This window comes from Hibiscus syriacus, unplaced genomic scaffold (assembly GCF_006381635.1).
Source record: "Hibiscus syriacus cultivar Baekdansim isolate YM2019G1 unplaced genomic scaffold, ASM638163v2 tig00004013_pilon, whole genome shotgun sequence".
NCBI lineage: Eukaryota > Viridiplantae > Streptophyta > Magnoliopsida > Malvales > Malvaceae > Hibiscus > Hibiscus syriacus.
The window spans coordinates 1,024,583-1,049,786 of NW_024061992.1; the positions used below are offsets into that span (position 1 = coordinate 1,024,583).

At 33.1% G+C, this 25,204-nt stretch overlaps 1 protein-coding gene and 2 pseudogenes across 1 annotated transcript; 1 reads left to right on the forward strand and 2 right to left on the reverse strand.

The window, feature by feature from the left end:
* Nucleotides 1-12,287: 12,287 nt before the first annotated feature.
* Nucleotides 12,288-13,409, forward strand: LOC120186264 (annotated as a pseudogene).
* A 4,271-nt stretch (nt 13,410-17,680) lies between these two features.
* Nucleotides 17,681-18,188, reverse strand: LOC120186273 (photosystem II 5 kDa protein, chloroplastic-like). Its single transcript, XM_039190263.1, has one exon. It carries the CDS (start codon nt 18,080-18,082, stop codon nt 17,777-17,779), a length of 306 nt encoding a protein of 101 aa, XP_039046194.1. The 5' UTR covers nt 18,083-18,188; the 3' UTR covers nt 17,681-17,776.
* Nucleotides 18,189-18,434: 246 nt separating this feature from the next.
* On the reverse strand, nt 18,435-22,194 carry LOC120186659 (annotated as a pseudogene).
* Nucleotides 22,195-25,204: the final 3,010 nt, after the last annotated feature.

The window sequence follows — 25,204 nt, forward strand, 5'->3', positions numbered from 1 at the left end:
ATTCAATTATTTGCATTATCCAAAAATACCCCACTAATGCAAATAAATAAAAGATTATTAAAAACGAGAAAAAAACAACAATGAAATTAGTCGATTAAGCACTAGTATATGTTAGATTTGAACTAATACATAGAGAAATAAGCAATTCCTCTCTTAACAAGTGAACTAATCTTGAACTTGTTAAAATAAGAGTAAACTTATGACATACGAGTAATCTCATATCCAATTGAGCTCCGCGATAGATCAATCAGTTTAGCCAATATACCCCGGGATGTTACTAAGTGCTCTAGAAAGGCAACCCAATATGTTTCATAAAAGTTGGCTAGTTCTTCACATTTACGTAGGTGATTTCATCAATTTTATCTCAATATAAACCACCCAAATCGAGGATATGAAACCATTAAGAGCATTTAGAAAGCTCAACTTCTTTTTTAAGATTCGATGAATTCATCAAGTTAATCTCACAAGGACCACCCAAATGCTGGTATATTAACCCATTAAGAGCTTAAGACTCAACATCTCAAGTTAGTGAATTCATCAAGTCTGTCTTACTAGGACCACTCAAATCTTGAGCTATGAATTCATTGAAATTGTAAAGGTCATCCTTTCAGGTCGGTGGATTCATTAAGTCATTCTCACTAGGACCACCCAAAATCTGGGCTATAAACCCATTAAGAGCAAAAGGTCATCCTTATGCATATACATTATTTTTCATAGGGATAGATAAGAATGCACACTATGAGTTTTTCCATGGCTTCGTTTGACCACATTGAACTTAGAAGACTATGTTGGGTGTCCACCATGAATTCTTCAATCAAATGGGTTTAAGACCTATCCTCTTGATAAATCACAAATCACTTTTCATTTTAACTTTTAAGTTAAAGACTAATATAAATTCTCTTCAATCCTCCTATACCTTAAAGTGCTATAATCTTATTTTACGAACTTATGCCTTATTTTTCACTGTATATATGATTTTAAACCATTCACATGTTATCCTATGAGCCACGTAAAAAACTCAAAGAATAAATAATTTTCTCTCTTTGAGGATTTTAATAAGATAGATTCCTAAGGTATTCAATCTCTTGCCTAACTAAGTCAAGACTTGTCATCTCAAGCTTCGTAGTAGAGCAATTAAAATGAATTTTTACAAGCTTTCAAAAAAGTTTCTCTACTTAGATAAACATATACCTACTATGATTTCACATGTATCATTCAAGATTTCTAAACTAATAAGACTAAATTCTCTTAGTTTCATGCAATTTTAAATAGATATTCTCAAACATATAATTTATAAACTTATATGCTTCATAATACATGAAATCATTGATTTGTTTTAGACACCCCCACATACTATAACATTTATAGGATAGGGAATTTCAAATTACCCCCAAATTCTCTAACCTCAAGGTGTCTAAATTAATATCTTATAAGACATCTAAACAATGTTCTCCTTCAACTTTACTCAATTAAATTAGAGTAAATTCATGCCAAGTTTTTAAACATAAAATCACATGGATAGACTATCATTTCTTCTTTCCCAATTAAGGAGTATAATAATAAAAATTTAATAGCTACAAAAAATTTTAGTTGCATCGTCTATCACATTAATCAAATATTAACTTTGAAGAGATCATTGACACTTCATCTACTATGACTAAAAGTCTTATCTTAATAAGATTATGAAATATATATATATATATATATATATATATATATATATATATATATATATATATATATATATATATATATATATATATATATATATATCAGTCATAATGTTTTATGAACTGAAATAGTGAGCATAAAAAATAATAGTGCATCTGGTAGGTACCTGAAAAAAGAGGTGGCGCACTAGGCACACCTAAATATCAGTCTTTTCCAGAACCAATCATAGATATGCACTCTTATTCTATCACACTACTTTTCAAGTAAGCATATAAAAGATCTCATAATAATTTATGCTTAATATTTCTTACCCATAAGCATACAATAATTAGGCTTTAACTAATCATTTAATCTAGTCTAAGTCTTTAAATTTTCAAAAGATTCTCACTATATTTTAAAGACTACCTAGAAAGCCTTAAACAATTTCATGCGGTAACAAACAGAGATGAGAATGCAATAAGTCTAAATAATATGATATTGTATGTTGAAATATAACAACAAAGTAGATTTATTCTTCTTTAAGATGTCTTTAGCTCATGTTCTCTCCTCGTCAACTTTAATCAAAGTGAATTTATCGTATCATTTACTTCTTTGAGTTACCGCATCTTTTAAATCTATTGATTCTAAATTCAAAGAAAATTTCAACATAATTAGTATCAATAATGAAATAAATTTCATAAAGGAAAATAATCAAAAGATAACTTTCTTATATTTGTTCCTTTATTCCCATCAAATTGAAAGATTGCTCGTGAATTCAGATATGCAACACTTCAAAATTTGATCTTTAAATTCTACTTGTGATGCAACTTCTTCCGATTTGGTCTCGAAGTATTTGCCTCAAAAAGCCAAACCTTTGAATTTTATAATCAAACTTCAAAGTCCTTTTAGTGACATTCACCATTCAATTCGGTCCCTCATAAAACAAGAATTAAAATTCCAGGGTACTAATTAAAAATTTGAGGACCTAATTGAATAAATTAACAATTATAAGTGCTAAAGATGCAACTTATTTACCAATAAAGGGACTAAATTAAATATATTTAAAATAAAGGATGAAATGAAAATAATTACCTCTTAAAAAAAGTGAATTCTTTATTGTTCGAAAATAGGATCATGCGTAAACGCCAAAACCACGAAATTGTGAGATTGTATCTGGACCCACCATGACTCTCAACTAACATTAATTGGCTCCAACAATGTCTTTGGTTCAGCATGCACGTTGACCTGAGAAGGCAACTAGTCACACCCATTTTTTGCTCCACGACATTCTCACTTGAAGCCAAACCATATTATTAACGTTATGTCGACGTCAATAAATAAAGAGCCAACTGCATCATCTAAGATCAAAACATAAAAATAATAATAATAATAAATAAAAGAAAAACCATGGACGTGCATGTGTTTGAATATCCTTGCACTTCTGTCACTTGAACTGTCAACAATATCGTTAATTTCAAACCTGGGCCAAATAAAAAACAAAATGGGCCAACTCATAATTCTCGATTAGTCATCAAATACATACATACATACAAGTGGTAGATTCAAAAATTTGAAAATGGGGTCTAAAATAAATTTTATAATATTCATTAATAAAAAAAGCTACATAATCCACAATCCAAAATACAATTCATTCAAAAAGTACAAAAATTGGCACTTGGGAAGAACTTGCATAATCCCTTGAGGGAGAACCACCTTACACCCTCCATCTCCCTTGATGCAAATTCTTGCTCGGCTTGGGTTGTTGAAGGTTGAGTTGGTGATGAGACACAAATTGACACTTGGGAAGAACTTGCATAATCATTTTTAGACTTTTGAATAAACCAATCCAATGTTCTATTCTTCTTTCGTTGAGGTTTAATCTCTTCATCATTCATCTTCTCACTACTACAATTACAAAATTTACAAATTACAATAATTATTAATTAGACAAATATTCATAATTTAAATTACACAAATTTAATATAATTTTTTTCTCATCCTTAAAAATATATATTCATAATTTCATTTTCATGTATCACAATTCAATATTCAAATATTCTTCACAAAATAACCAAAATCTATCAAATTGAATCCAAAATTTAATTTAATCTCTTAATTTAACTCACTCAAATTAAAAAATAAATTTAAAAAATTTAAAAACTAAAAAATAAATTTAACTTTATTTAAAAGAATAAGAGAATAAGTGAAGAACCTACAAATAAAAGAGGAGCAACAGCTTGTAGGAAACTTAGATGAGGAAGTTCACCTGAGTATAACCGGTGAATAACGTTGAAATGTTGGTTCAGACTAAAGCAAAATGAGAAAGTGAAGAAATAAAACAGAAGCTTGGCAGAGTGTAAATTTTTTTATTGAAGAAAAACAAAATAGAAGCTTTGGAATTGGAAGTAAGAAAAGTGAAAAATTAAAAAGGTGAAGAAATGATAATGTAAAAGCTAAAAATAAATAATATTTTAATCATTATAAGCTTCTCATTCACGTTAAACAACATAACACTCAAAAAATGATTGTGCAGCATTGAAGAAATGATGATGCAAAAGTTAAAAGTAAATAATATTTTAATCAATACAAACTTCTCATGCATCTTAAACAACACAACATCAAAAAAATGAGTGTGCAGAATTTTCTTTTTTTAATATAATACATTAAATTATTGATAACTTTTCAAAGAAAATAGATGTGCATTTGCTACCTATAGGACCACGTGGGTCCACCCCTGATATATATATATATATATATATTTAAGATACAAGGGGTGAAATGCTGGGACTACCAAAAACTCATTGAATCTCGGCTTGACTAGTCTAACTTTCCCTTATTTTATTTTATTTATTTGAATTCCTTGATTATATGACACTTTGATTTGTAGTAGCCTCTATTCACATTCCACTCCATATCAAATGCCAGACGATGGCCAATTTTAAAGAACAAGTTTGCAAAATTTTAAACTGTTAAAAAATAATAAATAAATCACAACTATGCTCCTCATGCATTGAAAGCATCTATAAACCGAAGAGCAACTAAACACAATTCATTTAAAAAACTCTCTCGTGCTCAAGATGGCCACACTGGAGCTTGTTTCTACAAAATGACTTTCTTATATTTCTTGTCGATCTCCATCACAACATTTATCAGCAGTATAAAAATTGTATCTAAATTATGTTGACTATGCACCGAAAGTGCGCACAATAAATGCACCGAATTAGGCTTGTCAAAAAGTGGCAGCATTTGTTGATTTATTGTAAAGGGATAAATACAATTTAGTCATTGTATTTTAGGGTATTTATAATATTAGTCCTTAAGCTTCAACTATAAATACCCTAGTTCATTTAGTTTCAAAACCATCTCAAAGCATTCTAGCTTTCTCTCAATACTAGAGAATTTAGAGAGTTTCTTAGAGTTGTTTTCTCATTTTTATCAAGAGAGAATTATCATTGTTTTCTCATTGTTAGATCGAGAGAAGTTGTAATTCCTATTTTCTCATAGTGAAATTCTTCTACGTTGCCCGTGGTTTTTACCCTATATTATTTAAGGGTTTTTTCACGTAAAATATGTGTTTTCTTTATCTTCATTTTTATTTTCTCAAATTATCAGTTGTGATTTTGCTCTATCCGATAGCCGTATTCCGCAACAATTGGTATCAAAACTAGATTTGAGTGTGTAATATCTACTTATTGTCTTTGTGGTTGCCACCAAAAGGTGGATCCTCCAACATAAGAAAGTAAGAAGGTATTATCCATTCTTTGAAGGTTCCAGAGAACTATTCACTATAGTGAAATAGTAGGAGTTATCCGTTATAGAAGCTACGACAACGAAATTTGATATTGAAAAGTTCAATGGGAGAAATTTCTCATTGTGAAAATTGAAGATGAAGGTCATCCTGAGGAAAGACGGTTGTCTAGCAGCTATCAGTGAAAGGTCAGTAGATTTCACAGATGACAACAAATGGATCGAAATGGACGAGAATGATATGGAAAATTTTCATCTAGCATTAGCAGATGAAGTATTGTCAAGCATCGAGGAGAAGAAGACAACTAAGGAGATATGGGATCATCTCACCAAATTGTACGAGGCCACATCATTGCACAATAAAATTTTCCTTAAGAGGAAATTGTATACTCTCCGAATGCCAGAATCTACTTCAGTGACAGAGCACTTAAACACGCTGAACACTTTATTTTCTCAGCTTACATCCTTAAGATGTACAATAGGAGAACAAGAACGTGTTGAACTTCTACTTCAAAGTCTACCTGATTCGTATGATCAACTCATCATCAACTTGACAAACAGTAATGTCACCAATCTAGTCTTCGATGACATTGCAGCTGTTGTTCTACAAGAAGAAAATCAGCGCAAGAACAAGGAAGACAGACAAGTAAATGTGCAACAAGCAGAAGCGTTGACAACGATGAGAGGGAGATCAATAAAACGTGGCTAAAGCAACAGTCACAAATATGGTAGATCGAAGTCGAGAAGCAAGAAGAATTTAAAGTGCTACAACTGTGGAAAGAAGGGTCACTTGAAGAAGGATTGTTGGAGTCTAAATAAAAACTCCAATCCACAAGGCAATACCGCAAACACTTCAGATGATGGAGATGCTCTATGTTGTGAAGCATCAACCACCATGGAAGGTAGAAAGAAATATGCAGATATATGGCTCATTGATTCGAGAGAAACATATCACATGACCTCAAGAAGAGAATGGTTCCATCATTATGAACCTGTCTCAAGAGGATTTGTGTATAGTTGTAATGATCATGCCTTAGAGATCGTTTGCGTGGGAACCATCAAATTGAAGATGTATGATGGAACAATTAAAGTTGTTCGAGATGTGCGATACGTGAAAGGCCTGCAGAAAAATTTATTATCATACGGATTATTGGATAATAATGAAAGCAATATTGAAACACGTAAAGGAATCATGAAGGAGTTTCGTAGAGTGCTTGTGGCGATGAAAGGCGAAAAGATAGCATCAAACTTGTACATGCTGAAGGGAGAGACTTTGCTAGAAGCAGAAGCCTCTATTGCCTCATGTAGTTCAAATTATGCAATGCTGTATCACTTACATTGTGTGAGCATTGCATAACAAGTAAGCAGCACCGGTTGAAATTCAACATATCAAATTCTAGAGGCAAAAGTGTTCTAGAATTTGTTCACTCTGACGTATGACAAGCACCAGTTACATCCCTAGGTGGAGAAAAATACTTTGTCTCATTTATTGATGACTACTCCAGGAGATGTTGGGTGTACCCTATTAAAAAGAAGTCCGACGTGTTTTCAACTTTCAAAAACTTCAAAGCACGGGTGGAACTTGATTATGGAAATAAGATCAAGTGTTTCAGAACAGATAATGGAGGAGAATACTCAAGCGAATGATTTGATGACTTTTGCTGGAAAGAAGGCATCAAAAGACAGTTCACAGTGGCAAACACTCCTCAACAAAATGGAGTGGTAGAGTGGATGAACAAAACCTTGTTAGAAAGAACAAGAGCAATGTTAAGGGATGCAGGCCGAGAAAAATTATTCTGGGCAGAAACAATCAATACCGCCTGTTATTTGGTGAATCGAGCTCCATCAACTACAATAAAGCTGAAGACACCAATTGAGATGTGGACTGGTAAACTAGCTGATTATTCAAAGCTCCATGTATTTGGAAGTATTGTATACGTGATGTACAACTCCTAATAAATTTCAAAGTTGGATCCAAAATCCAGGAAATGAAAATTCTTGGGGTATGCTGATGGAGTAAAGGGATGCTATATTTGTAGAAGATAAACTACAAGAAAAAGGAGAAGATGATAACACTAAAAAGTCAGAGATTATGCATATACATGTGGAAAATGAGTTTGAACAAGGAGATTTTTCTGAAGTAGAACCAGCACATGATGAACAAGAACCAGAGAATTCTGAAGCTCTAACAACTCGTCAATAAGATCGTATGAGAAGACGTCCCAATTGGCACTCAGATTATGTTATAGAAGGAAATATTGCATACTACCTTTTAACAGGGACGGTGAGCCATCAACATACCAGGAGACAATAACCAGCTCAAATGCTTCACTGTGGATGATGGCGATCCAAAAAGAAATTGAAGTCCTTCATAAAAATAATACATGGGACCTTGTGCCACTACCACAAGGAAGGAAGCCAATTGGTAATAAATGGGTCTTCAAAATCAAGTGAAATGGTGACGATCAAGTTAAGAGGTATCGTGCAAGACTGGTGGTCAAAAGATATGCTAAAAAAAGGTCTTGATTTCAATGAAATATTTTCTCCTGTGGTTCGACTAATAATAGTTCGAGTAGTCTTGGCAATATGTGCTACATTGAATTTACATCTAGAGTAGCTAGATGTTAAGGTGATTTTTCTTCATGGACATCTTGAAAAAGAAATTTATATGCTCCAGCTTGAAGGTTTTGAAGAAGAAGAAAAGAATAACTTGGTTTGCAGGTTGAACAAATCTCTGTACGGTCTAAAGCAGGTGCTGAAGTATTGGTATAAGAGATTTGATTCCTTCATTATGTGTCTTGGATACAATAGACTTAATGCAGACCCTTGTGCTTATTTTAAGAGGTTTAGTGATAACAATTTTGTTATATTGTTGTTGTATGTGGATGGCATGTTGGTTGCAGGACCCAACAAAGATCATATTGAAGAATTGAAGGTACAACTGGCTAGGGAATTTGAAATGAAGGACTTGAGATCAGCAAACAAGATTCTAGAGATGCAAATTCACCGAGATAGAAGTAATATGAAGATTTGACTTTCACAAAAGAATTATTTGAAGAAGATCTTGTCACGATTCAACATGCAAGATTGTAAGTCAATTTCTACCCCTCTTCCTATTAACTTCAAATTATCCTCCAGTATGAGTCCTAGCAGTGAAGAAGAGAGGATGGAGATGTCTCGAGTACCGTATGCATAACCAGTGGGAAGTTTAATGTTCGTTATGATATGCACAAGACCATACATTGCACAAGTAGTGGGAGTGGTTAGTCGGTACATGGAAAATCCATACAAAGAGCATTGGAATACAGTAAAGAGGATCCTAAGATACATCAAAGGGACCTTAAATGTTGCATTTTTTTATGGAGGATCAAACTTACTTATCAATGGGTATGTTGATTCTGACTATGCAGGAGATTTGGATAAAATCAAATCTACTATGGGATATGTGTTCAAAATTACTGGTGGAGCTGTAAGCTGGGTTTCAAAATTACAGTCAGTTGTGGCTATGCCCACAACAGAAGCAGAATATGTAGCAACTACACAAGCCAGTAAAGAAGCAATATGGTTGAAGATGCTATTGAATGAGCTTGGGCACAATCAAGAGTATGTCTCTATGTTTTGTGACAATCAAAGCGCCTTGCATTTAGCAAGGAATCCAACATTTCATTAAAGGACAAAGCACATACGAGTTTAATATCATTTCATTCGTGAAAAGGTGGTTGAAGGGACAATAGATATGCAAAAGATCCATACCAAAGACAACATAATATATTTCATGACGAAGGCAATCAATGCTGATAAATTCAGTTGGTGTCGATCCTCCTGTGGCCTGTCAGAGATGTAAGCAACATAAAGGTACAAGGTAGAAAAAATGATGTGAAGATATGATTGTTTCAATCAAATCTTCAAGTGGGAGATTGTTGACTATGCACTGAAAGTGTGCACAATAAATGCACCGAATTAGGCTTGTCAAAAAGTGACAGCATTTGTTGATTTATTGTAAAGGGATAATTATAATTTAGTCATTGTATTTTAGGGTATTTATAAGATTAGTCCTTAAGCTTCAACTATAATACCCTAGCTCATTTAGCTTCAAAACCATCCCAAAGCATTCTAGCTTTCTCCCAATACTAGAGAATTTAGAGAGTTTCTTGAGAGTTGTTTTCTCCTTTTTATCAAGAGAGAATTATCATTGTTTTCTCCTTGTTAGATCGAGAGAAGTTGTAATTCATGTTTTCTCATAGTGAAATTCTTCTACTGTTGCCCGTGGTTTTTACCATATATTATTTAGGGGTTTTTCATGTAAAATTTGTTTCTTCTTTATCTTCATTTTTATTTTCTCAAATTATCAGTTGCGATTTTGCTCTATCCGATAGCCGTATTCCGTAACAAATTATTGGAAGACAACACCGCTACAAAACAATTTCGTTAACATTGATTAATATAAATAATAAATGAATAAATAAATAAAATAAAATAAAATAAAATAAAATGATATAATCACTGTGTCGTGTAATAACTGTCTTAGTAGCAATTTCGTTCGAATTTGTATAATACCGAAAGTGAACTTTTAGCCCGCAAGGTTAACACAATTTTCCAAGTTTTGTATACCCGAAATAAAAAAATGGAACTCACTTGACATTCCTCTTTTTGAATAAAAGTAAAAGAGAATTTTAGAGAGAAATGAAAAAGTTGGTATCTTAAATAGTGAAATATAGATTGATATTTATAAGGAAAATATAAGGGGTAAATCAGTATTAAATAAATGAGGTTATAAAAAAATCTCAATTACTTTTCAATATCTTCCAAATATAAAAAAAACATTTTCTAAAAGATATTTATTTTTTTATTCGATTATTTACACTATCCAACAGCTTTGACCTTGAATATATAATATTTTTTGATCATTTTATTTCATAAAGAATAAATAATTAATCAACATAATAAAATATTTTACCTAAAATTTGTCACTTTCAAAATGTTTGCACATGTTTTTCCAATCATCTATCTTCACATCATTAGGAGGATTAGCTTCTGATTCTTCCAAAAAAGTAAACTACTTATAATGCATATGACATTTGTGTTTACATGTCATAAAACTCATTGCTATCATTTTATCTATTATTTTTTGCACGTAGATCATCTAAAGGTATGTCAAATTCATTCTAAAAAAAGTTAAAACAAATTTAGTATTTTAAGAATATAAACATGATTATATTAATAAAAAATTAAAAAAAATAATAGTTATTAATATATCTAACCTTAATTTTTTTTGGAACATAGTTACTTTGTCTTCATCCTTCACACCCTTCCAATAAAATACATTAGCTGGTATAAAATTACGAGTGATAATTCCTACCTTCATTGGAAGAAGATATTCATCGTCACCAATTGGATCGTGCAATTTTTCTTTTAAATTTTTACACCTTTAATTTGACCATTTTGTTTCAATCTCTTTTTTGCTTCTGATCCTCTAGTCACTCCACGACATCTTTTTATTGTAACAAAATATTTACATATATAAATGTAAATATATAACTATTATAAAATTTAAAATTTAAGATAAAGTAAAATAATGTGCATAAATTTATTTGATTAAAAAGAATTTATGTTCATTATCAAATGACTCGATTGGTGTTGTCTCAATTGACAGTTTTTTCAAGTTAAAAATAACATTATCTGAACCTATCAAAATTGCATTAAATAAGTGTTAGAAAAGATAATAAATTAATAAAAAAAACAATCCCAAACAGAACGATAAACTTTTTTTTACTTATCCTATGCTTTCTTATCTGCCAAACAATATCATTTAACTATCAAGAAAAATAACTAGAAAAAACTGAAATTGATTCACCTTGCAACTGAAAAATTAACTAGAAAAATTAACCAAGCCTTTGTTGTGGCCTTACGTTTACGGAAACAATCTTAGTATTATTAATAACATACATTTGAATCCCATATATGTCTAAAATACTTTTGCATCTCCCTTATAATAAAATTATTTTTTTCTTTTTACCTAAAGTTCACATTATACAAAAAAAATAAATTAATATGTTATTTTTTATTCTATACCCAAAAAAATTACTGTTTTTTGTTTTCTCTCCACGATGAAAGAAGAAAACTAAGGTTGGGACACTGATTTGAAACGGTTAAACAAAAGCATAACTAGGAAAAACATTATTTATAAAACAAATAAAAATATTTTTTTCCTAAAAATCATTTTTCTCTAAAATAAATAGAGGGAAATTTCCCTCTCAAATTATTTATTTATTTTCAAGAAATATGTTATTTAATAATATTAATAAGAGAGTTTTCAAATTCTTAGAAGTTATATTTAAAATCCTTGAAGGTATATATATATCTTCTAAATCAAAGAAAATAATCATAATAATAATAATAATAATAATAATAGAAACAGAATTTACAAATAAAAAAAATTATATAATCTAAATATAAAAAAATAAAATTATAAAAGTATAATTAAATTTATAAGGCATAATGCAACAAAATAATCATAACATTTGACAGTGATATCAAATTTGTCCGTATTATTTTTTTTAGAATATTTGACCCATTGACATTTCATTTTAAGTCAAAAAACACCTTTGTTAGATGAAAATCGTTAGTCAATTAACGATCAATATATGAAGATGACATGAAATGTTTACATAAAATCGCATGCTTATGTGAATGTCACAAATATAAAAGTGATGACATGACAAATTTACATCAACAAAAATAATTTTTTAAAAAATAATTATATTAATTTTATTACAATTTTTAACCGATACAAAGATAACACGTGTCAATCCACTTCATCCCCGAAGCATCAGTGGCCTTATTTTCCAATATCCCAAACCTCGACATCTTGTTCTTGTCATAAACAACTGGTGAACCACCATGAATCATTTTAGGCAATTTGAACACCACTTGCTGGTCAGGGATTCTTCCACCGAAAAGCTGGCCGATTTCCTTTCTTTAGCCGCCGCCGCCACCACTAAGGCCAAGAAAAAGAAAGGCCAAACCGTATCCCTTACTGAATTTACCAATGGCTTGGCTAAGTCGAGCGAGCCTACATGCCTCACTCACGAGGAGTTCCTCGTGCTCCCCACCGACCTTTTCCAACGTGCCCCCGAGGAACTCGATCGTAACCGGCTCGGCGACGGGTAAATCGTACGGTTCGAAGAGATACAATAATTCTAACGAAGATGATTCGTCGAGTAATAGTATATGGGGATCTTATAGGGTTTCGAACAGAGATTCCAATAGAGAAATTACTCCTTCAGGCGCTGATGAGATTGATAATTGGGTGTCAGTTAAGAAATCGACCCCCACCGGTAATGGATTTGGCGGTGGATTTGAGAGGAGAGAGAGGAAGCGGCGGCGGAGGGTTTTTCGATTCGCAATCCAAAGCTGATGAGGTAGATAACTGGGCTGCTAGTAAGAGTAATAATAGAATCCCCAATGGTGCACCGCCGCCTAGGAGATTTGGTGCGGGTTTTGATAGAAGAAGCAGTTTTTATTCACTGCAATCGAGGGATTCACCTAGGGATTTGGATAATTGGGGAAAGAAAAAGGAGGAGGCTGGCAGTGGTGCTGCTGGTAGTGGTGGGGCAAGGCCAAAGATTGTTCTTCAGCCAAGTACAATACCCGTGACGGAGGACTCGACGGTGCCCAAGCCCAAAGGCGCAAATCCTTTCGGTGAGGCGAGACCGAGAGAGGAGGTATTGAAGGGAAAGGGGAAAGACTGGAAGGAGATTGATGAGAAGCTTGAAGCTATGAAGATCAAAGAAGCGGTCACTGTAATGGAGAAAGAGAGAGAACGAAAGAAAAGCTTCGTTAATGGCCATGCCCCGGCTGAAAAGAGCTGGAGGAAGAGTGAACCTGTTGAAGCTGTAGCTGATGCTGATCAACCCCAAAGGTTTCTTCAATTAACAGAAATTTGATTGCTTGGTTAATTTTAGAATATTGCTTTATATATATATATCACATGAACCTTGATGTCTTTTAAGAATCAGAGTAGAAGTAGTGTAATTGAATTTTTTGCATGTAAGAATTGTGTTGGAACAGGTTTTTTCTTACCTATATAGCTGCATTTCAACAATATTTCTGGGAAATGATTATTCTTTAACTAGCTAAAGAACAATTAAATAATCATGCATCTTTTTCATCTCTCTTCCTCGTCTTTCCGTCCTTGGTGTAGGTTTCACCTATATTTGATGATTTACATTTACCATAAGTCTTAAAAGTACGGAGAATGATATTCCTTTCAAGCGAAAGTCCCTTGAAAAACAAAGTGAAGAGTTTGAGAACTTGTTGTTAGTTATATTTCTCAAAAGTAAAGTCATTTGTATATTGAAGAGTTTGAGAACTTCTTGGTAGTTATACTTGTCAAAATTCCCTTGTTATATGGAAGAGTTTAAGAACTTGCCTATATTGATGAATCAGTAATAATTAACGAAGTGATGGATTGTTTCGACCCCTTGAAAAAACAGGCCTGTTAGATCCTTTTTGAGTTTTGCTCGAGTTTGAATTTGCTTTTGCGGGTTAATTGTGTCACATTAACATGTCATTGGACTCGTTGCTAACTATGATATTTTCTCTTCTAGAATCCAGTGCTGAGAATATAGAAAATGGCCATGTCTCAGAATCCAAAGTTTAAGGGTCCATAGGAAGTGAGAAGAAGAGCTTTATTTGAATTGTTTTTTGGATGTCTAAGAGTTAGAGTTGATGATGAGACTTTGATATTTATTGTTATTATTGCCAATGCAGTATTTAGAACAATTTTGACAGGGCCATGAATTGGTTGGCATTATGCCTAAATAGAAGGCATTTCAACAATATTTATGGGATATGATTATTCTTTAACTGGCAAATTATGTCTTCTATTTAGGCATAATGCAATAAAATAATCCTAAGGTTTCTCTCTCTCTACAAACCATCCTCTGAAGACTGTCAAGAGGGGATGAAGAAAGTATTTGATAAAATGTATGAGAGAAATAATATATATGTTAAATATTTTGTGTTGCAAAAGATAAACAAATGAAATATTTGGCATGGTGGTTATGTGTTGGGATTTTAAGCATGCTAGCCCAGGTTTAACTCCCCCACAAGAGCATGTTTGTTTGGTTTAAATTTAAATCAATATGGTGTTGACACGTATCATCTTATTGGATATAAATATTAAAAATAATATTTTAATTTTTATTTAAAAATATGATGTGGTAGTGCCACATCATCATCTATCATGACCTGGACATGCCACATCAGCATATGGGTCCGCGTGTTCTTGTTTGGTCAGCATCATGCGTTGATCGTCAGTTGACTAGCGGTTTTCATTCAATGAGGGTGTTTTTTGACCTAAAATGAAGCGTTTGGGGGTTAAATATTCCAAAAAAAATAATATGGACAAATTTGACAATACTGTCAAATGTTAGGGTTATTTTATTGCATTATGTCAATTTATAAACCCTTATATATATATAGGCTTAAGCATACAAAAGGTGTCCAACCTATGTTAGATTTTTCAGTTTAGTGTCTAACATTTATTTCGTTCTAGTTTAGTGTCTAATGTTTTATTTTGTTATTCAAAATGGACTAAATTGTGACGAACTATTAAGTTTGACCGTTAACCCATTAAAAAATGTCACTTGCATACAATCTCCCCCTATATTTCCTCTTCAAAAGCCCTCGCCCTGTGCTTCTTGTTCTCTCACCTTACAAATATTTGGCTAAAAAACTCTTGAAACAATTCATGTTCTCTTCAAATCACGCTCACTCTTTCAACTTCAACCAGCATGAAGAACAAGGGCTCGAGGACCAAAGCCATGAAACAGAACCCATGTTCGAGAAGCCCCTGACCCCTAGCGATGTGGGCAAGCTCAACAAGCTTGTTATTCCTTAACAACATGTCGAGAAGTACTTCCCACTCGGCGTTGAGTCAAGTGACAAAGGGTTGCCGTTGAGTTACTAGGACGAGTTGGGAAAGTGTTGGCGTTTCTGTTACTCGTATTGGAATAACAACCAAAGCTATGTGTTGACCAAAGGGTGGAACCGATACGTCAAAGAGAAACATCTTGATGTCAGTGACATTTTGTTCCAACGACATGTCTCAGATGGTGATAGGTTCTTTATAGGTTGCAGGAGGCGCGGTGCAGCCTCGACACCAGCTGATGGCTGTGCAATCAATAAAACCCAATAGAAAACAAAAGAAAATGCAAAAAAAAATATATATATATATAAGAAAAACAAAACAAAAAAAATTAAAAACCCAAAGAAAATAAAGGAGAATTGATCAGTGAAATAGAATAAAGAAAGAAAATTGGTGATCGAGAAGTGGTTAACAACAAAATTTAATGGTCTATCACAGTTTGACTCATTTTGAGTAACGTAATTAAACATTAGGTACCAAACTATAACGAAATAAATGTTAAGCACTAAACTAAAAAAAAGGTATAAGTTGGGCACATTTTGTGTGTGTATATATATAAAGGAAATCCTGAAATCTAAACGTGCATGAAGCTTGCAAGCTTGCGGCATAATAGGATCCATGTACCTACCAAGCATGGACTTGTGATTTAAGGAAAATATTATATTATTAATTAAATATTAAAAATTTAGTGAAATTTTTTATATTTAATTAATTTTAGAATAATTGTTTACCAAATAAATTACATTATAAAATTTTCAAACCGACCCAATATGAAAAAAGTCATAATTTGTAACGCGTCTTATATGTCAGATTTAAGTTAACTTATCATCATTAAATGATAATTGAATTTGAATGAAACGAGCATAAATGATAAGATTGAGAAGTAAAAGACACATTTTCAACGTTGATATATAAATAATTTTATATATATCGATTGGACTCATACTCAACTAAACCCGAATTGATTCAAATATCCAAGATTTATCCAACCCAGAAATTGACTGATTTGTTATGAATAAACATTATTTGTAGTCATAATAATGGTTTTATCAAAGAAAGTATAGTGCTTGCAATAATGGTAGTGATAAAGACAACAAATCTAGCAACCTTCAATGCATTTACTATACTTTATGAAATATGTGATATATATATATTCAAAGCGTGATATATTTGTCGTGATAATTTTTTGTGTAAATAGTTGTTAGCCTTATTAAAAAAATAAATATTTAAAATTATAATGAAAGTCTTACAATAAGTGTAAACTAAACAAATAATTAGGATATTTTTCTATAACCGAGAAACTGTCACTTGAGATCATACAATAATCATACAAAGAAAATATTACAAACTCATTCAAGAAATTGAATAAAAGATCAACCAAAACTTTTAATTTTTTTAAAAACCATACCTAAAATTTATTTTTTATTTCATTTTAGTACCCCTCCGCTTTAGTTTTTGTTTCATTTTAGTACCCGTTCAAAATTTAACGTTAAGTTTTGAAAAAGATTGAAAGTTTTGAAAAAGATTGAAAGTTTAGGTACTAAAATGGACCAAAACTAATAGTTTAGGTACTAAACGTGATAATTTTTAACAACGGAGTACTAAAATGAGATAAAACTAAATGTTAGATATGATTTTGAAAAAGTTAAAAGTTTAGGTACTAAAACGGATCAAAACTTATAGTTTAGATACCAAATGCGTAGTTTACCCTAAAATTTATTGACCTTGTATTTTTGTGCTTAATTACATGTAATAACCTTATATATATATATTTACATGTAATAACCTTATATATTCTTAGTTAAAAGAAGAGGTCTCTCTAAGTACTCTCTATCCGGAGACATTCCACTTCTCCCTCAATTTAGACCCTGACCGATCCGAGGCTCTCCACTGTCACTAAAGGGGATGAACCACAAACGATTGATATGTCCATCTAGTTTTCCACCGTATTTATTTACCATTGTAAACCACTATCCCATTTATTATACATCAATACATTAACTGATAAAAACATGAAGAAATGTGTTTTCATGATTGGAGCTCTTGGTGATTATGGGAAACCTGCCATCTATTTCTATGAAAATTGACAATTTATAGGATACCATTTGCAAGGGCAGGTTCGGAATGAGATTAACAAAACTGGTGCTGCCTATTAACACTCCACTTTCATCAAATGGTGGCCTAATGGTTCGGGATAAAAAGGAGCATTGCTAATCTGCTATCCCCTGAACTGGAAGAGTTTTTACTATTATGAGTGTTGGTTTCCGAACGAGATCAGAATGATCTAAAAAAACATTCTAGTGCAAAATGAAACTAATCAACACGTCACCATTCTGATCACCACACTTAATATTTAGCACAGAATTAAATTTAGTTTCTTAATGATGAGAAATTACAAGCACTCTAAATTACAAGCTTCAGCCCAAACTAGCCGAGCGATACACAGTTTCAGTTGCGACAGACCCTAGCAGTTGGCATGGTCACACAAACAGAAGCATACGCCTTCTTGGCCTCAGCGCTGCCCGGTTTAGGCTCTGCCGTCGCAACCCCCGCAACCGAGCAAAGAGCAGCAGCTGCTGCTGCAAACATCAACTCCCTCCTGGCATTGTTGGTCTCACCGCTCAACTGGACACCCTCCACTTCAGCTCCTTTAGCAGCATTGGCGACCACAACAAGTCTCCTCTGGCCATTTCTGGTACCTTTTGTGAGGTTAGTGGCGCTGAGGAATGGTGCTGTCATGGTGATAGAAGCCATTTTTTTTTCTGCAGATGCCAAAGGATTTCTGATTTGGAAGATTTAAATGTCCAAGTCTAGGAATATGGAGCATATGAAATGAGGTGGTGGGAACAGCATCCAAATATGAGATCTTATCAGTAGAAGATTTTGGGCCAATAGATGAGTGCCACATCATTAGTATTATCTAGGTCGAATGGTAGCCATTAAAATCCCTTGGGTGGAAGTTCCAAATTAAGAAAAATCCTGCCTCTCCCTCTAGATAACCTTTTGCTTCTCAAGGCAGGCAGGCCAGTCAAGAAAGGATAACAGATAACAAAATGACCTACTAGTGAGTGATTTTTAAAAAAAAGTCATTTTATATATATTAAATATTGATATAACTAGAATTCAGCATACACGGCACCAATTAGGTTTGTATTCCTAAAAAGAATTTGAAATTTGAGACTAATATCAATGGGAACAGAGGAATTTAGGACATTATAAATCTAAGCATACAATGCTTCCTCTTCTCTCGCGTTAAATGGGGGTGACATTAAATCATGTACATCGGCGAATAGATCTTCACGACCGGATGGTATCCCCCCAGCAATTGGTGCATCCAATACTGAATCAGGTAGCGCCACGAGCGTTTCCTCGAAGAACGATTTCATTGTCTGCAATAACAAAAACTGTGTCAGGCAGACATTAAGAAATTATAAATTTCTGGATCCACAAACAAATTCCGTACCTTGCAATGCATGAAAGCAGAGTCAGCTTGGCGCTTCCACAGACCGTTTCCAGGCTCCGAGTGAAAAAGGTTGATTAGAGGCTGCAGATATTATATCAAATTCGCTAAGATAAACTATAGCTGAAGGTAAAGGGGTAAAGGGAGAAAAAGGCTATATCAAAATAAAGATAAACCAAAAAAAAACATGACCAAACCAAAATAAAAAAAATAATAACACCAATACAGATGATAATATCGGTCCGCTTTTGAAGGTTTTGAAAACCATCTGCAATTATCATTAACAGCATCAATTTTGCAATGATGCTGTGAAACTGACAAAACTGCCTACCGTTGCCACATCTCGAACATTGGGTCTATTATTTCCATCACTTCCCAGAACAGAGTCCATATTCTTGATATCGCTGAAGGATCTAAAAGTAGAAATAAAAACAATAAGAGGATACTAACTAGATAACAATTGAGCAAAAAGCATGAATTAAGGGCAGCAATCTTCCATCAACCTCGCGGCGTGTAATGCCACTACTTGGTGCACCATATATTGCAGTATCAACGCGTCCCAAAGTTTGCCAAGGGCTGTTTAAGATAACCAACTTCTTTTAGTCAGCTAATACTAGTTAGAAAAAAATAGTAGATTAGAAGGTAAGGCTTAGTAAATACAGAAAAAAAGACAAATGCTTAATAGAAAGCAATAAGTAAGAAAAGCATTTCACATACTTGTGATATGCAGCTCGTCCAACCATAACACCATGAGCTCCTTCTCTTAGTGCTGCATTTGCCTACAATTTTAAATGTTCATAAATAATGCAATACAGATTGCACATGTCAGAGCGCTGACGGGAGTTAGGAGAGCAATGCCAAAAAGGATGCAGACGTGGTTAAAGACGCAAGCAAATTGAATTCTAAGCCACCCAAAAATACATTTTCATTTCTACAGAAGTTTTCTGTTCCCTATCTGTTTTTCAAAGGGTAAATCAATTAGCAGAAGTCAAGCTCAATTTTCCAACATCCAACATCTATTATTTAATGGTAGTTGCTAACTGCAGAATGAAATAACAATAAGATCCACAAAAGAAAGAATGCAAAATCCCTTCAAAAGAATGCAAAATCCCTTCAATTTGAATCCATGGAGGAAAATACTCTCATCATAGTGTAAGAAATAGCAGAATATGATCCTATCATAACATTTATGGTTATCAAATAACAATATAGAACACTAATTATTTAAAGGAGTCACGGTTTTGACAAATGTTTACCTCAACAACGGAATTAATGCCTCCATTTATGGTAAATGTTAAGACTGGAAAGTCACGCAAGAGTGCATAATAGAACTCTCGTCTGAATTCAGTATATAGCTGCATATCAATTCATATGAACGGGAAAGGAAACAGAACTATTTGATATAAACAAATATGGAAACATACTTTAGTGGGGGAATTCTTCGGTTAGCAGCTGGGCTAATTCCATTCAGTAAAGCCTTCCGTGAATGTATGATGAAATGCCTAGTTGGTGAAAGGTTAGAGACCTTGTAGATAAAATCACCTGAAATGGAGAAAGGAAAATATAGCATCCAATGAAGCCATCGACTAGGGACAAAACCAGGATGATTTTTTTTTTTGGGGGGGGGGGTATATAAATAGAAGTAAAAGGGGGCCAAGATCTAATTGTTAAGTCATCAATTTAAATTTTAAAAATTGGGGGTATTGAGGTCTAATTTGCCTATTTTTAAATTGATAGGAACCTAAGAGGTATTTAATCCAAAAAGGGGGCTCACAACTTCATTTGCCTAATTTCAAAATTGATAAGGACCTAAGAAGTATTTAAACCGAAAATAGAGGAGCTTAATTTACCTAGTTTCAAAACTAATAGGGACTTAAGAAGTAATTGAACCCAAAAAAGGAAAAGCAATGACTAAATACAATGATAGGAACACTCCTTTCCTAAATACCAGAAAGGAAAAACAACAGCAATCATCTGATTTAGTTTTGAAACAGGTAATATTGGGAAAACTTACAGAGTTCATTATATGAATCATGATCATCAACACCAATCCGGCATTTAACACTGACAGGAACATTTGTATTGGCAGCAATGACTGACATAGCCTCTCCAACAAACTTTCCTTGCAAGTAAAAAACGAACATGTAGGAGCACAATACATTGGAAAAGAAAAACATTATCTAATCAGCTTGTTATTTTAAAATTTACAAGAACTGCTATCAAACCTTTGGATCAAGCATAAGCCGAACACCAAAGCACCCATGCCCAGCAACTCTTGGGCTAGGACACCCACAACTGGTTTCAGGGCAGGAACAATAGTGAAAAACAAAGAAAAGAAAATGCATCAGCTGAGAAAATTGCAAAGCGAAAAGGAAGTGAACAAAATTATGTAAAAAAATGGTACCAACTTGAAATTAATCTCATCATAGTTGTATGCACTAGCAAATTCAGTGGCTTTTGCCAAGTTCTCTAATTTACTCCCACCAATTTGAAGGACAATAGGATTCTGTTCAGGAGAATATGCCAATAACTTGTCCTGAGCAATCAAAAAAGTCAAGATCAAGAGAATCAGCAATGATTAACAGTTTATATTTCAGCACTAGCAAGCTTAATTAAGTTCGGGAACCAAATTATTTCACCAAATACAGGCAGAGAAATCCAACATACATAAAAAATTTCCACTGCTTTCTTTCCATCTTTATATGTGTTCTGAATTTATCCAAGGGATTTCAACTTAAGATTCCCCTACGTGCATCATGCTACAAAGTAAATGTTTCATTCACAAACTTACCAGATTCCCTTGTTGATAAACAATAGTTTCAGCAGCAAGCATCTCTGTGTACAGCCACGCATGTTTCGAGATGAGGCGAGCAAGCATCCTATAATGATTATCAGTCCATTCCATCATGGGTGCTACGCTGTAAATCCATACAACAAAGATATTCTCATTCATAGAGTGCTTGAAGGGGGAAAGGGGAGTTGAAGCCATAGATTTTGTTGCCTACCTAACTAGAGGAGGACGATATCGGTTCGCACCCATCACGTCTTCTGTATGTATTCAAATGTTTTGAGAATAGGAAATGGTCCTTGATTTATTTGAATGGTCGAAACGGATATTTATAAGAAATCTGCGAGGTTTTCCAAGGATAATAGAATGAGAAGGTGTGAATGAAGAAATCATCAAAGAATAAGCTGAAAGCTTCACCATCCTTTTAACAACACAAATCCTGCTCCTTTAGGTACCTATCCATTAAAGGAAGCTAGATCATACATTCAAATTATATCAGCAATAGCTACAAACTTTTGCTACTGCTCACTTAACGACAAACAAGATGTTAGAATTTAAAAAAAAAACTCAAAATTAAGAAAATATACGAAGTACCATATATAGACACATTGATTTCACAGGAAACAAATTATGTACGAGGAAACATGTGAAACTTTTGAAGACAAAGGCTTCTCAGAGACATTTAATCGAACAGTTGAAGAACACGGGAAATATTAACCGCTTCAAAAAAAGAAAAAAAAACATGAACGAAAAGAAGGTGTTAAAAGACAGAAGCTTACGTTCATTAATGTCGGAATCGTCCTTCGGTTGGTCTCGAAATTGGGCTTCGACGTGGATTAAATGGATTGGAGTTGCCACCGATAATTTATTTAGAAATAAATAGGTTGACCAGATACCTTATTTCTTATCTGATCTGCGTCTTACTAAAAATGTGTCGGATTAGGGAGTCGGTTACAGTCAAGGAAGGGTTAACACCTTGAACTACCCTTTCGGTACTGTGTAATTTCCAGTTGTCTTTAATTAAGAAAGTTGTAATTTTAAATTGAAAGGTAAAATAACGATCCAAAACTTATCATTGATTGGTTGAAAATGTACAATTTTTAAAAGTCAAAAGACAAGTTAGAGAAGAAATGAAAATAAATAAAATAGAAAATGAAAAAGAAATAGGGAATTCAACATGAATATAACAAGATGAAGAAAATAAAAAGGAATACAAAACACAAATAAAATTAAAATTAAAAACAAAAATAACAAATAAAGTAGTAATAATCCATACACACTTAAAATAAATAAATAAATAAAATGAACATCAAGAATAAAAAAATGAAATAAAAAAATAAAGTAAAAAGTAAAAGAAAAATGAAAAAACATATATACAATATAATAAAAAATAATCAAATAAGAAATAAAAAAAATATAGTAATAAACGGATAAAAATATTAATAGTATATTTACATAATAATAAAATATAGTAGATATACAAAAAATATATATACAAATATATAGATTAAAAATGATGAAAAAGTAATAATAATGAATAAAAAGAATAAAATGAAAATAAAACATACATAAATATAGATAATATTAAATATACTATTAAATAAAAAAATAAAATAAAATAAAATGTAAAAAGATCGAATTGAATGAAAAACAAAATTGGGGACCTATTTTAAAAGAAATTAGGGGTGAATTCGATGAAAAGGAAGGTCAAATCAAATATTTAAAAGCATGAGGGACCAGAAACTGAATTTACCCATTTCAGAATGAAAACACGTGGATCCTATGTGTCCGGGTCGGGTCCAGGCGCGGGTTGAATGGGTAATATGGGCTTACTATAAAAGCCAAATATTTTTTTAAATTTTCATTTGTTCTTATTTCTTTCCAAAACGTAAACTCTTTCCCTCTGTTTCTCTCCAATGTTCTTCGAAATGAAGAACACCGGCCAAAATTCCAGAAACCGACCATTGGCCACCTTGTAGGCCGCCGTTGATCGGCGCCAGCCGCTGTTCATCGGTGGCGAACCTTGAAAAAAATTTGATTTTTTGAAAGTTTTTCCTTTCCTCGTTTAAAATATCCGAGTAATTTTTTCAAAACGGCCTCGGGGTCGCGTAGATCTAGCAAAATAGCTTCAAAAGCAACCCCTTGGTCCTGGCCAAGAATGATTTTTTGGGGTTCAAACTCAAGGAAATATCAACATGCAAAAATGGAAGACGAACGAACGAAGGTAAAAAAAAAGATGATACCTTTTTATTTCTCTCAAAACTTGTTACAAATGCTTCAATGCCATTATCTATTTTCTTTATTTTTCTGGTAATTTCGTGAGTAATTCGTGTATATTCTCATGTTGTTTGTCAAATACATGGGTATTTATAAATACTAAAGAAACCTATTCCTAGAGTTTGATTCCGAGTAAAACTCGGTTATTTGATGCTCCACGATTCTCACTTGTTGTTGGTTGGTTGTGAATGAGTCACTTTGACTCACGTTTGTTGAAGGCCGAGAAAACCGGCGGGGAACCCGACTGTTGGAACAGCGGCGTGCGATGATGGATCTTCAAAGGGAGAGGACGACGCTGAAGATGGGGTGAACTAGGGTTCTGGAAACCCTAATCATTAAGGGTTGCTTGGGTCACTTGTGTTTGGACATTTGTATTTGGGCACCAATTGGGCCTGAAAAGAAAAAAAATGTAAATAAATAAACTATATATAAATGAATATATAATATAATTTATAATATAAATATATATTATATAATATAATAACGTTTGAAGGACGAAATTTAGTGTCTTCAGCTGCCCCTCTTTGCTCATTATCGTGTAACGAAAATAGAGCAAAGACTAAAAGACGCAAATTTCGGTCATATTAAATATCCTCTGTCGTAGAGTTGAAACCCGATATTTGATTGGTTTGTCAAATTAAACTGAAATACGAAATAACTCCCTCGTTGTGAGGTCGAGTTAAACTGGAAGCCTTTGAGCACGATATCCTTCGTTGTGAAGTTGAAATCGGACTCAAAGCACTTGGCGAGTGGTCTCTGGATCGTCTTCTGGCTCAAGATACTTCGACGTGAAGGTGAAACTTGACCTGAAGACTTCGGTATGGTTGTGTTAGATGACTCCTTCGTCGTGAAGTAGGGTTCAATGTAAGTTCCGCTGTTTCACGGGAAACTGTCTCAAAACTCGTTTCAAGGAGAACTGACTCAAATATTTTATGTTTCAAGGGAAGCATTTTCAAAGTTTATGTTTCAAGAGAAACAGTCTCAAGGGAGACAAAATTCGTTTCAAGAGAGACAAAATTCATTTCAAAGAAAATGTTTTCAATGTTTATGTTTCAAGAGAAACTATCTCAAGGGAGACAAAATTTTGTTTCAAGGGAAATTATCTCAAGAGAGACAAAATTCATTTTAAGGGAAATGTTTTCAATGTTTATGTTTCAAGAGAAACTGTCTCAAGGGAGATAAAATTTTGTTTCAAGGGAAATTATCTCAAGAGAGACAAAATTCATTTCAAGGGAAATATTTTCAATGTTTATGTTTCAAGAGAAATTGTCTCTAGGGAGACAAAATTTTGTTTCAAGGGAAACTATCTCAAGAGAGACAAAATTCATTTCAAGAGAAACTGTCTTTAAGG

What these genes read in the sequence shown, in the direction of transcription:
- LOC120186273 (XM_039190263.1), bottom strand. Translation starts at nt 18,082, where the DNA reads ATGGCTTCTATCACCATGACAGCACCATTCCTCAGCGCCACTAACCTC.